Here is a 12,125-nt window from a genome sequence, read left to right on the forward strand (position 1 = left end):
TCACCCAGCCGCTCCTTCACCTCTGCTCAAAGAAGTCATTCCTTCAGGAGATTGCTCAGGACATGGCTCTGGTTTTGCAGCAGGCTGAGATTACACCAAAAGCAGGAGGGGGGATTCTGGGGTTTAAAAAAAAGAAAAAGGCCCAAGAATCAAAGCCACTAGTTGCAGCCCCTTTCTCTCCTCTCTGGCCCGTGGGAGGCTGCAAACTCCTCCACAGAAGACACACAGGCTGGGAGGTGGAAAGGGGGCTTGGCCGAGAGAGCCTGGGGGCTCCTTTACTCAACAAGCTCCTCCAAAAAGTGCTGGTCCTTCCCAGGGATGTGGGGGCGGCCCAGAAACCACTCCTTCTTGCCCTGATGCCTGGTTGGCAACAGATATCGGGAAAGGTCAAGGCTGAGACCTGACCCTTAAGCTCCAACACCCCAGACCCAGCCGACCCGGCCCAGAGCAGAGCGGGAGCCTGCCACCATCCCCGTACGGAACAGGGATGCTCCGCACAGCGTGAAAATTCAGGGCCTGGGCGTTGGTGCAGAGGCCCAGAAAAGGAGAGGAAACACCACAGTCGAATATTCCAACTGCTTCCCACAGAAGCGGGCCGGACACGTCATCACCTCCATTGCAGTGAAAGGCAGCTCCCAGCAAAAGAGAGAATGGAGCTGAAGGCTGAGCGTGTGTTTGTAGGAACAAAAATATATATGTCTATTTTCTTAGGGAACAGACAAAACAAAATCTCAGGCGGAATACCTAAGGGGGGCATTAATTGTTTGGCTCCTGCCTGACTGATGACAGTTGGGTGTCAATATATAATATTGTGATGACAATTTGACTCTCACCCGGCAATATTCCAGACCTACTATTCTCCAGGATTTCCATTTTAATAAGCAGTGAACAAAGCAAAAGGAAAAAGGAAAAAAAAAAAAAAGGAGGTGGGCAGGAACAAGACTAAAAGAGAATTAAAAAGGAAAGCAACTCTTGTCTTATTATGAAATACAATACTTGGACATACAGCAGCACGAAAATAAAACAAGGAAAGAGGTCATCTAAAAAAATGTATGCCAAGATTACAGAAAAAAATGGGAATTACCTAGCAGGAAGAAAATGCTTCAGCAAAAGTTTGCTAACTGCAGAAGGGTTAACACTGGTAACATACCGTGGCAGACGAGTTTCTTTTTAAAAAAAAATTTTTGAGGTTTTTTTTTTCCCCCCCTCCTTTAAATTAACCCCTTCCGGTCCATATGCCACTAAGCAGGTACCAACCTAGAAAAAAAAAAAAATCACCCACTCAGCAATAGTGGCCCTTTCGAATTCACGTGGTGGGGGCAGGTAGGGGTGGGGTCAGGTGAAGTGGGGAGAGGAGGGAGAAAGGGGGAAGGGAGGGCCTGGTGGGGGAGGGGGTATTTCTTGTCACTTCAAGTCAGGGCGGCCACGAATGTCCCGAATCTGTTGGAAATGTCGGAGTGCAGGGACCGCCAGGTGGGCACAGAGGCTCGGGCCTTGCCGTCACCCACATCGTCTGTGCAGTGGACAGACAGGCACTGCAAGTGGCTGCCGGGCTGGGGTGCCGAGGCCTTGTTCGCAGGGAGGTCGTGGGCTGCAGAGAAAGAAGGAAGAGAGAATGTTAGCTGCTTGCTTGACTCTACAAGAGGCCCTGATGGGGACAGAGTGGCAGAGGCAGGAGAAGAGAGGACAAGTCCAGGCCCTTTTTTTTTCATGCCTAAAGACAGCCTAAGGAGATCTAAAGTCGCTTGGTGTGAATCCTCACGCTGTTGCCTTTGCCTTGTGCTGTCACGCTTTAGCCAAGGGAAGACCCCTCCCTCTTGGGTCTGTTTTCCCCCACCACCTTGGAAAATAGAAGAGTTAGGCAGGATAAACTCAGTGTTTGCCCATCTCTGATGGACCCAAAAGATTAACTGCTCCTGTAGTAAGTTAGGATGGCTTCCTGGAGGAGGCATATCTCAACTGGGTGTTGAGGGATATGTAGGAGTTCATCAGATGCAGTGAATTAAATGAGAGTGGGGAGGATCATCCAGGCCTAGAATATAACCCATTCTCTTGTCATCTGCTAGACAGACATTTGCTAAGGGGCTGCTATGTGCTGGTAACCCTCTTAGGAAGTGCCAGACTGCTCAGAGCAGTAGAGACTAAGAGTGTGGGCTCCCCAGCCACATGAGTGCCTTTGCCCATCCCCAGCTGCTGCAGGAAGGGACTTTCGGTGATAGAGGTAAGGGAGTCCACTCCTCTCCTACACCCTCAATGAAAATCCCCTCAAGTTCCTTCTCATTCAGTCAAACAGCACCAGAAACAGCGCAGACCATAGCCATGCTTCGATTAGACATCCTTTGAGGGGAAAGAAATTGGACAACCATTCACACCTGGTTTAAATTATATTAGAAGACAACAGGAATTGGGAGTCCTAGGGCAGGGGAGGAAGAGAGCAGTCAGTTCAGAGGACTTCTGATTTACTGTTGCCCAGTGACCCATAGTTCTGTTCTGAGGCCTATTAAATCATTATTATTCTCATTGTTCCATTTTCAGAGCCTGACTCGCAGAGAGGCAAGGTGACCTGCCCAAGGTCACACAGCCAGCCAGGAGCAGAGTGGGGTTTGAAGACAGACTGATAGTGAACTTCTGACTCAGCAAAAGTGAGAAGAGCCGGAATTGGGGGTGGGGGCCCAGCTCCATCCGAGGGAGCACGCCCAGATACTGAACTCCATGACCGGCCCGCCCTCCTCAGCACACTGTGCAGGCCCAGCCTGGGCCCTGCGCCAGGCAGGAGTCACCCCACCCATCCCGCCCTCTGGGATCTGGGGGGGTGGAGGGGGGGAGGCTTCCCCCGAGAGCTGAGCCACGGCCTGCAGAGAACAATCCTTCCAGAGGGACGGGCCCAGGCAGCCAAGGCCAGGTGTGACTAACTGGGTTTGGGGTCCCCACCCCGAAGCCCCAAAGACATCCCGCCTGGGGACCTGCACTCTTGGGAGGAGCTGGGGCTGGGAGGGAAGAGTCTCTCCCTCTTCTTTCCTTCATTCAGTTACGAAGCCTTCACTGCCACCCTACTACGTGCCAGGCGTGGTGGTGAGCCTGCAGACTCCAGCAGCAGACAAGGCACTTTCTTGCTCCTCCTCCTCCTCCTGCATCTGACAGTGAGGCTGGGAAACGGCGCCAGAGCCCAGGCACTTTGGAGTCAGAGGCTGCAGCCTGAATCCCAGCCCCACCGTTGTGTGCACAGGGCCTGACACTCTTCCCTCTCTGACCCTCAGTTCTGTTCACTGCTAAAATGGGGTGATGCCATCTCCCTCGGGGCCTTGTCACAGGTGTCCTGGCACACAGACACATCCCCAGGCAGGGTGGCAGAGACTGTCATTCATGTCTGGGGTTGGGGAGGCAGCCCTTGCAAGCATCTAGAAGCCTTCAAGCCTGGTCCCCTCCTTCAGACTGGCCAGCTGGGCGTGTCCCTGACCATGAAATGGGAGTCTTTGACCATTTTGTGGGCAAGGAAGCTGAGCCTAAGGTTTCAGCGTCAGTTAGAGCTGTGATGCTGTGACCCCAGGAAGCTAGAGACACCAGATTCAGGGTCCTCTCACCCCCAGCAGGCCCTGGATTCCAGCCACGCTGATGCACAGCCCTCACATCTCCGCTCTTGAGCCCACGCTTGCCTTGCTTCCAGTGACACCCTGCCGCTTAACACCGTTGGGGGTATTTTGTTCTGAGCATTGCAAGATCTGGATTTGGGAGAAGTAGCATCTATCAGAGGGTGGGGAGAGAGAGAAATTCTGAAAGGGGTTCCGTATTTCACTTTACACATTATTTCAAGGAGCCAACACAGCAAAGCTTGTGCCCATTTTACAGGTAGGAAACGGAGACCCCTGCCAAAACCTGCAACAGCTAAAGACAGACAAGACCCAGACGTGAGCTCCGAACACCCGGCTTCCTGGCTCTGTGGCTGACGCGCCAGAAAGGCAGACACAGGAGGGCCGGGACTCTCACAGGAGCTGGGTTGGCTCAGCAGTGGTTCCAGATTGCCCCAAATGGCCATGTTTCCTAAAGATGCTCTCTTCCCAAGATAACAGACAACTCAAACGCACGCCATGCGCCAAAACCAGAGACAACTGCTCTTTTTACTTGAGGTGGATTTAATGAGGGCGTGGCAGGCACACAGCTGAACAAGTCCGTGTGTTATCTAATTCCATCCCCCAGCAAACCCAGCAGTGGGGGGACCCTTCTCTTCCACTTGAGAGGGGGCACCTGTGGCTCAGAGAGGGTGAGGGGCTTGCCTGGCATCACAGAGCATGGGCGTGGGAGGAGGTCTCCAGACCCCTCTGCCTGGGACAAGTGAGCAAGTCTGGTATCCACGGGGAACGTTTCTGGCAGAGAATATGACTCTTCAGTTCTCGACAACCCAAGCATGACCAAACTCATCCTCCCGCCGGGTCCATTCCAGCTGGGGGGACCCAACACGCCCTCGGACCGCGGCTCCCCTGGGCTGCCGATAAATCAGTCCCGTAGGAGCCGCCTCAAGTCAGGGCCTGCCCCGGCCCGGGGCGGGGAAGGGCCCTCCATCCACCCTCCTCGGGGGCAGCAGACGGGCCAGCCCCCACGCCAGGACCCAGAGATAAAAGCCGCCCCCCTCGCCCAGCTCCCAGGGTTGGGAGAGACCCTGGGGTTACTCAGCGCCCGGCACTGGCAGACACTGCAGAATCCGCTGGCTGTTGTCCGGTTGGCTGTCAGCCTCCCCCATCAGACTGTGGCTGCGTGCGGGAGGGGCGGGTCTGGCCTGTTCAGCTCAGCTGGGCCCCGGGCACCCTGACTGTGAAGGGACTTTCAGCCCTATTTGACAGATGGGGAGACTGAGGCCCCAAGGGACAAGGAGCTGCCCAGGGCTCACCTGAGGCCAGGTCGCCAGCTCTGGGACCCACCCTCTCCTTTCACCCTGGGATTCCTCGAAGGGTTGGGTTGAGATGGAACCCCAGATCCTCTAACCTGGGCCACTGGCCCCCTCCTGCAGGGCCTCAGTTTCCTCATCTATATCTTAGGGGAGTGGCGGTGATTCCCATGGGCCTGGCTCTAGGCTGCTGGAGGAGGCCATGCAAGAGAAAGACCTGGGTTTCCCTGGTGGCTCAGTGGTAAAGAATCCACCTGCCGATGCAGGAGACACGGGTTCGATCCCTGGTCCAGGAAGGTCCCACGTGCTGCGGAGCAACTAAGTCCACGCGCCACTACTGAGCCTGTGCTCCTGAGCTCAGGAGCCTGTGCTCCTGAGCCCAGGTGCAGCAACTGATGAAGTCTGACAGCACTAGAATCTGAGCTCCACAGGAGAAGCCACCGCAATGAGAGGCCTGCGCACCAGAACTAGCAACCCCCCAGCCCGCTGCAGCTAGAGACAAGCCCACACAGCCACGAAGACCCAGCACAGACAAAACTAGCTACATAAATAAAATCATGTGTGTGGGGGGAACTTACTAAAAATTCTTATATAAAAGAGAAAGAGCTGATGACGCCCTGCTGTGAGGGTCAGCTCCTGAGGCAAGGGTGGCATCGACTCAAAATTATAACCACGAGGTGCCTCATCCCGGGCAGCCACAGGGCTGAGATGAGGGCTTCCAGCTCACAGGACAGGGTGGTGTGCCTGTCCAGCAAGGAAGGACCGACCGGCAGTTTTTAAGGTCATCCCCCTAATTGGCCGGGCTTCCCAGGTGGTGCAGTGGTTAAGAATCTGCCTAGACAACGCAGGAGATACAAGAGACATGGGCTAGATCCCCAGGTAGGAAAGATCCCCTGGAGGAGGAAATGGCAACCCACTCCAGTATTCTTGCCTGGAGAATCCCATGGGCAGAGGAGCCCGGTGAGATACAGTCCCTGGGGTCGCAAAGTCAGACATGACTAAGTGAGCACGCAGGCACTCTAACGTTCGGAAGGTACCACCTGAGTCTGCACGCACAGGGCAGGGCCTGAAGCTGGGACGCCTCACTTCTCCTCTCCCTAAAGGCTCTCCCCACCCCTTCCCCCTGTGTACAAGCCCTGGCTGAACTATCCAGCCCCTTCCCAGCCACCCCTCCCTAAACGCCACAGACCTGGTATCACCCTACCCAGATACCAGCTGCTTCGGGCTCGCCCTGATGCCAACACAAGGCCACGTCGGATTTTGTCTTCGGCGCTTCCCCATCCCATAAATTCCACAAAGGGAAGAAGGAGAGAACCTTGAGCCAGTGCCCAGAAAGTGACCGCATGAATAATGGATGGAATTCCACTCCTCCGGTGGGTTCTGCAACCGTCGTGGCATGCCGACTGCGGAACGTGGGACTTTCGGGCACATCACCCCTCCAGCTCTCAGAACCTCAGTCCCAGGAAATGGGGGAAATAATAGGACTGGCCGTCACGGAGGCAGGGACGAGGATTAAGTGAAATGATCCATGTAAAGTGCTTAGCACACAGCGCTCCCACCATCGCCAGGAGGACTGCCCCGTATGGTTGTGGACCGGCCCTGCAGGGACCGGCAGGGCTGGGACAGCTGGTCAGAGCGCTAATGGGGACGGCTGGGTGACCCTTGGGCTGGCCGGCCACGGCTGGGGTGAAAGGGGGAAGGGAAAAGATGCTCCTGTTCTTGGAAGTCTGGTTGTTACTTTCACTTCCGGAGGTACCGCCCATGTAAGGGGATGGGTGTTTCTTCTTTTAATGTCACTGCTTTGCTCTGCACTCACTATCCTCGGGAATGGGTTCCAGTCTGGGTCAGCCGTGTGCTCAGACATCCAGAACTCTGGAGGGTGGTAGCTGCCACCCACCTCCCACCACCCCCCCTCAAATCCCCCATGGCAGCTTAACTGCTGCCTCCGCAGTACCCACAGCCACCACTTTGTTCTTGAACCCTCAGAGGGGACTTTTGACTGGTCACCTCCTGTTCTTCAGCACTCCCTCCCCAGAAGGAAGGCCAGATTATGGGGGTCAAGGGTGGGCTCTAGATAGCACCCGGGTCAGAGGCCCCACTGGATGCTAATTCAGGGTGTGGCCTAAGCAAGGTGCTAACCTGGGCTGTAAAACGGGAAAGTATTTACGGGCTTGGAGGAGGAGAAAGTGCAATCCCACGGGTGAAGACTTCAGCACGCGATGCGCTCTCAGAAAAGGTTAGCTGCTCTTAGGGTTTTTATAATACTCGCGACACTTCAACAGCCCAGGGCTTTGGAGGCATGAAGAGCTAGTGTGGCCAGGCGCCGGCCCTGTGCCGTGGGGCAGTTTCTTTGTCTCCTTGGGGGCCAGGGGCCTGCCCTGCCCCCTGCCCGCCAGAGGCCGGGGGTTGGGGTGCCCCTCCAGGGTACAATCCCAGGCAGAGAGGCGAATTAGAATTCCATGCGTATTTTTAACTCAAAGCTTATGTAAGGAGCAGTGTGGGCCCCAGAACACAACAGCGAATGACTCTCGCCCGGCTCACCAGCTCACCCTCGCCGGATTCCGACAAAGGGAAATGTATTTTGGTTTTTCCTTTATTTGGACCTGGAAGGGACGGTGGAGGGGGGGGGGGGGTGGTGGTGAGACGCCGGTGTCTGTGACAGCTGCCACTCAGCTAGGGACTGGGCTGCTGGGCCTTGAAGCAGAACCAGCAGGCCTGGGAGGCACAGGGCTGAGCCGCTGGGCCACCTGTTCTCAGCACCTCTGTCCTGAAGCCTGGGAGTCCCTTAGGGCCCCTTAGACACGTCCATGTCCCCCCACAGACGCTCCTAGCTCCTAGTTGGAAAGGCCAGGCCATTGCACCCAGGCTAATGCTGGGCGTCAGTCTTCTCCAAGCTTAAAGTCCAGCACCAGGGAAGGAAGAGCCTGCCTCCAAACTTCACCACCCACTTCTCTCCCGCCCTGCTGCTCCCACCCTCGTCCAGGCCCCCCACACCTGCCTGCAGGGACCACCTTGCCACTGTCTGCTTCCACACTGGCACACACACTCCTCTTCCCCAAGAGTCAGGTGAGAAACTAGAACACCAACCAGAACAGCCCCTCCCCGCCTGCGGAAACCTTCCATGGCTCCTCAGTGCCCCCAAGATAAAATCTCCAGCGTCCCCTGACCTCACCTGCTGCCTTCTTGGGCCTCCAGCCTCATCTCTCAGCTATAAAGCCTCTCACAGAAGCCTGATCCTTCCCACCTCCACCCCTCTGCTCCTGATATTTCTTTTGCCTTGAACACCCCCTCTCCCCCACCGCACTCCTCACCTCTGCTGACTCCTACCATCGACCTGGCTTGTCAGCCTCATGGTGATGTGGCCCCAACTCTCCCCAGTTGCAGACAGCACCTCTGCTACCAGCCACAATAACAGGAATGATGCCACCAGCGACTGCCCCACCGGCTACAGCGAAGTGGCCACACACCTCCCCCGGCAGAGAGGGAATCCTGAGTTCCCAGCTCCTTATCAATAGGACACCAAAGATGGAAAACACCATGCGGAGACTTGGGAATCAGATGACCTGACGTCTGCATCTCAGCCCCTGGCACTTTCCCCAGCCTCCACTTTCCCATTTGTAGAAGGGGTAACATTCCCACCAGTAAAGTTCAGAGAAGCCTGGCCTGGACAGAGACCCCCCAGAGCCAACACACCCAAGGGGCTCCCCAAGGTCTCTCTGGGGGCTGGCATGCAGTAAGCACCTGATAAAGATTCGTGAAATATTTAAATGAATTACTCACATTCAATGAAGGCAGAAGTGTGAGGTAGGTGCCCTCTGAAAGCAAGGGACACCCTGCGTGCTGTGTGGCCCTGGGCAAGTCATTCCCCCTCTCTGGGCCTATCTGGTACACTCAGAAATGGATAGTGGTGAGTGACAGCATATTAAAAAGCAGAGACGTTACTTTGCCAACAAAGGTCCGTCTAGTCAAAGCTATGGTTTTTCCAGTAGTCATGCACGGATGGTGAGAGTTGGACTATAAAGAAAGCTGAGCGCCGAAGAATTGATGCTTTTTAACTGTGGTGTTGAAGAAGGTTCTTGAGAGTCCCACGGACTGCAAGGAGATCCAACCAATCAATCATAAAGGAAATCAGTCCCGAATATTCATTGGAAGGACTGATGCTAAAGCTGAAACTCCAATACTTTGGCCACCTGATGTGAAGAACGGACTCATTGCAAAAAACCCTGATGCTGGGCAAGATTGAAGGCGGGAGGAGAAGGGGATGACAGAGGATGAGATGGTTGGATGGCATCACCGACTCAATGGACATGAGTTTGAGCAAACTCTGGGAGGTGGTGATGGACAGGGAAGCCTGGCATGCTACAGTCCATGGGGTTGCAAAGAGCGAGCGACTGAACTGAACTGAGTAGATGGACAAGCCCCCAGATCTTTCTATACCTTTGGGATGGTCAGATTTTACATTCAATGAAGGCAAGAGGGTGAGGTAGGTGGCCTCCGAAAGCAAGGACATACACTGACATACACTGACCTCGGGCTCTGTTCGGGACCGGACCTCAGGCCAATCTCACTGGCCCAACCCAACACCCAGGGAGAGGAGGCATTTTACGGGGGAGGAAGCTGAGGTTCAGAGAGGGAACGCCACTGGCTCACAATCACACAGCCGGCCTGCGGCAGAGCCAAGGCCACTCTCGGGCCTGCCTGATGCCAGAGTCACAGGAGAAAGCAAGACGTCGCGGCCAAAGGGCGGGGACACCCTCTCCGTCTGCATCACTCTCGTTCCCACCCCGCTCCTTCTCAGTCTCTCTCTCTCTCTCTCTCTCTCTCTCTCTCTCTCTCTCTCTCTCTCTCTCTCTCTCTCTCTCTCTCTCTCTCTCTCTCGGCCACACCCTCCTCGCTTGTCCTCGTCTCCTCTGCCCCCTCCCTCCCACTCTCTCTCTCTGGATCAACGCTCCCCCTTTCAAGGAGAGGACCCCGAAAGCACACAGACAGACTGAGAACAACCCCCGGTGACACAGCAGCCCTGGAAAAGACCCGAGACCCCATTCAGTGACTTCTCCGTGGACGCTGACCAAGCGTTTCCACATCAGCCCCTTTGGACTGGGGGGGGGGGCAGGCAGGACACGGCCCCGCACGGGGGGCTCCTGAAGAGGAAGGAAGGGCCTCCTACCAACAATCGGGAGGCCCCACGAGTGTGAGGAAGGGGCCTCGCTCCAGCCGCTGGGGCGGCTCTGTCTGGGGAGAGGCTCAGCCAGGCCCCTGGAAGCCTTCGGAAATTAATTGGAGTTGACTTGGCTGAGGGCAGCTGTCATTTAGATTGAGAACTGGCCGAGGGCTCCACTGAGGCGAAGCAGAGAGGGCATCGCTGGGACCAGGCTGCTGAGAGCTGGCGGGGGGCAGGGGCTGGGACTAGGGTGGAAGGCTGAATTCCGGGGACCCTCCCCAGTCCCAAAGGAGGGGGCACCAGGGCGGTGTGTGAGCCCAAGCCCTCTCCCCAGCCTGAGCATCTCCTCCGGGTTCTTCCTCCCGGCGCCTGTGGCCACGTGGCCAGTGACCTGTGACGGATGTAGCCCTGTGCACCCCTGGGCCTCTCCCAGCCTGCCAGCTGCCGAGATGTGACAGGCTGGGGGGGCGCTGAGCCCACCCCTCAGCCTGCACCTTCCTTCTGACAGCGTCCACAGGGGACACACCAAGGCTGCTTGTGCATCGTCCATGCAGAGCGCTTGTCTTCGGGGATGTTCACATCTCCCTGCCTCAGTTTCCTCATCCGTGGAATGGGGCGGGAGACAGTATTCTTCTCACAGGGCTGTTGGGAGAGTCCAGTGATAATAACAAGCAAAGTGCTTCAAACACTGCCATGCACCAAGGGTGCCCAAGGAATAGTAGCTGCTGTTAGTATTTCTACTATGATTATTCCCTTGTGGCTCAGCTGGTAAAGAATCCACCTGCAATGAGGGAGACCTGGGTTCAATCCCTGGATTGGGAAGATCCCCTGGAGAAGGGAAAGGCTACCCACTCCAGTATTCTGGCCTGGAGAATTCCATGGACTGTAACGTCCATGGGGTCGCAAAGAGTCGGACATGCCTGAGCTACTCACCTTACTTCTTCACAATGATTATTACACTGGAGATTCACTCCAGCCCAGTCTCCAACACAGCCCCTCCCACTCTGTTTTCTCACCTTCTCACCCACAGTTCACCCGCCTCCCCATGACACTGAGCCCAATGCTGTGTGCCCCTGGGCAGGACACTGTTGGTCTCTGAGCCCCAGTGTTCCACCCGTACACTGGGGGCAGAGTGACACCAAGGGCAACACCTCGCTGGGCTCCCCCACTCTGCCTGGTGTGCAGTAAGCCATTCAACCATTATCTTTAGCAAACAAGACAAATCTACACCCATGTTTCTACAGAATTAGAACCACGATGCTGTCAGCCCATGGGAAGAGAAACCAGATTCAGTGACAGGTCTCGGTTTTTAAAAATAAGCTTTTGAAATGTGGATGCTTTGGGTAGAGGGTCTTGGGGGCCTCTGCCGTGGTCACCCATCCACCAGAGAAGCTCTGAGATCTTCCCGCGTTGGGTCAGCGGGGCAGCAAGCGGCCCACATGGCCAGGAAACTTCCCACAGTGCTGCTGTGTCCCGCAAGAGGACTCTGCTTGGGAGTCAGTCAAGGGACAGTCATGCCCTTTGGAGACAGAAACTTAGGTTCAAACACCAAACCTGTCAGTGCCAGGCTGTGTGGCCCACGATCAGCTGCCTTGACTCCCCAAGTCTCCTGAAAACAGTCTTCCTCACCTAAAAACAGTCTGGTCATTGCTGCCTTGCAGAGAGGGGATGAAATGCCTGGTACCCAGAGTATGTTCCATCTCTGGTTACCACAATCATTTCCCCAAACCGGGCGGGGGGCAGCCAATAAGAGGGAGTCCTTGAGACGGTGATAACGACATGATGACAAGCTAAAACATCACAAGCAAATGCATGTTCCTGGCTGTGTGCTGAGTGCTGGGCTCAGAGAGCCCCCGGAGATGTGCTGGAAAACACGTGACTGCAGAACAGAGACGATCCCTGGGGGACAGGTAGGGACACGCTAGGCGGCCTCGAGGATGAGCATAAAGCTCTGCCTGAAGGGAAGCAAGAGGGGAGCTCCAACCCCACTGTGACGGCTTCAAAAGAGTAAGGGGTCAGCCTGGGAACCCCGGTTTAGGGCCTGGGAGACACAGGAAGAGGAGGCTGCAAAGCTCAACTGGACTC

At 55.8% G+C, this 12,125-nt stretch overlaps 1 protein-coding gene across 1 annotated transcript in view; it reads right to left on the minus strand.

Moving 5' to 3' along the window:
• Nucleotides 1–1,409: 1,409 nt before the first annotated feature.
• MN1 (MN1 proto-oncogene, transcriptional regulator) overlaps nt 1,410–12,125 on the minus strand; it is a 45,104-nt gene continuing 34,388 nt past the window's right edge. The window contains exon 2 of the mRNA XM_068990344.1: nt 1,410–1,591. Coding sequence (XP_068846445.1) covers nt 1,410–1,591 — 182 coding nt within the window. The remainder of the gene's footprint in view (nt 1,592–12,125) is intronic.

This window comes from Capricornis sumatraensis, chromosome 17 (assembly GCF_032405125.1).
Source record: "Capricornis sumatraensis isolate serow.1 chromosome 17, serow.2, whole genome shotgun sequence".
NCBI lineage: Eukaryota > Metazoa > Chordata > Mammalia > Artiodactyla > Bovidae > Capricornis > Capricornis sumatraensis.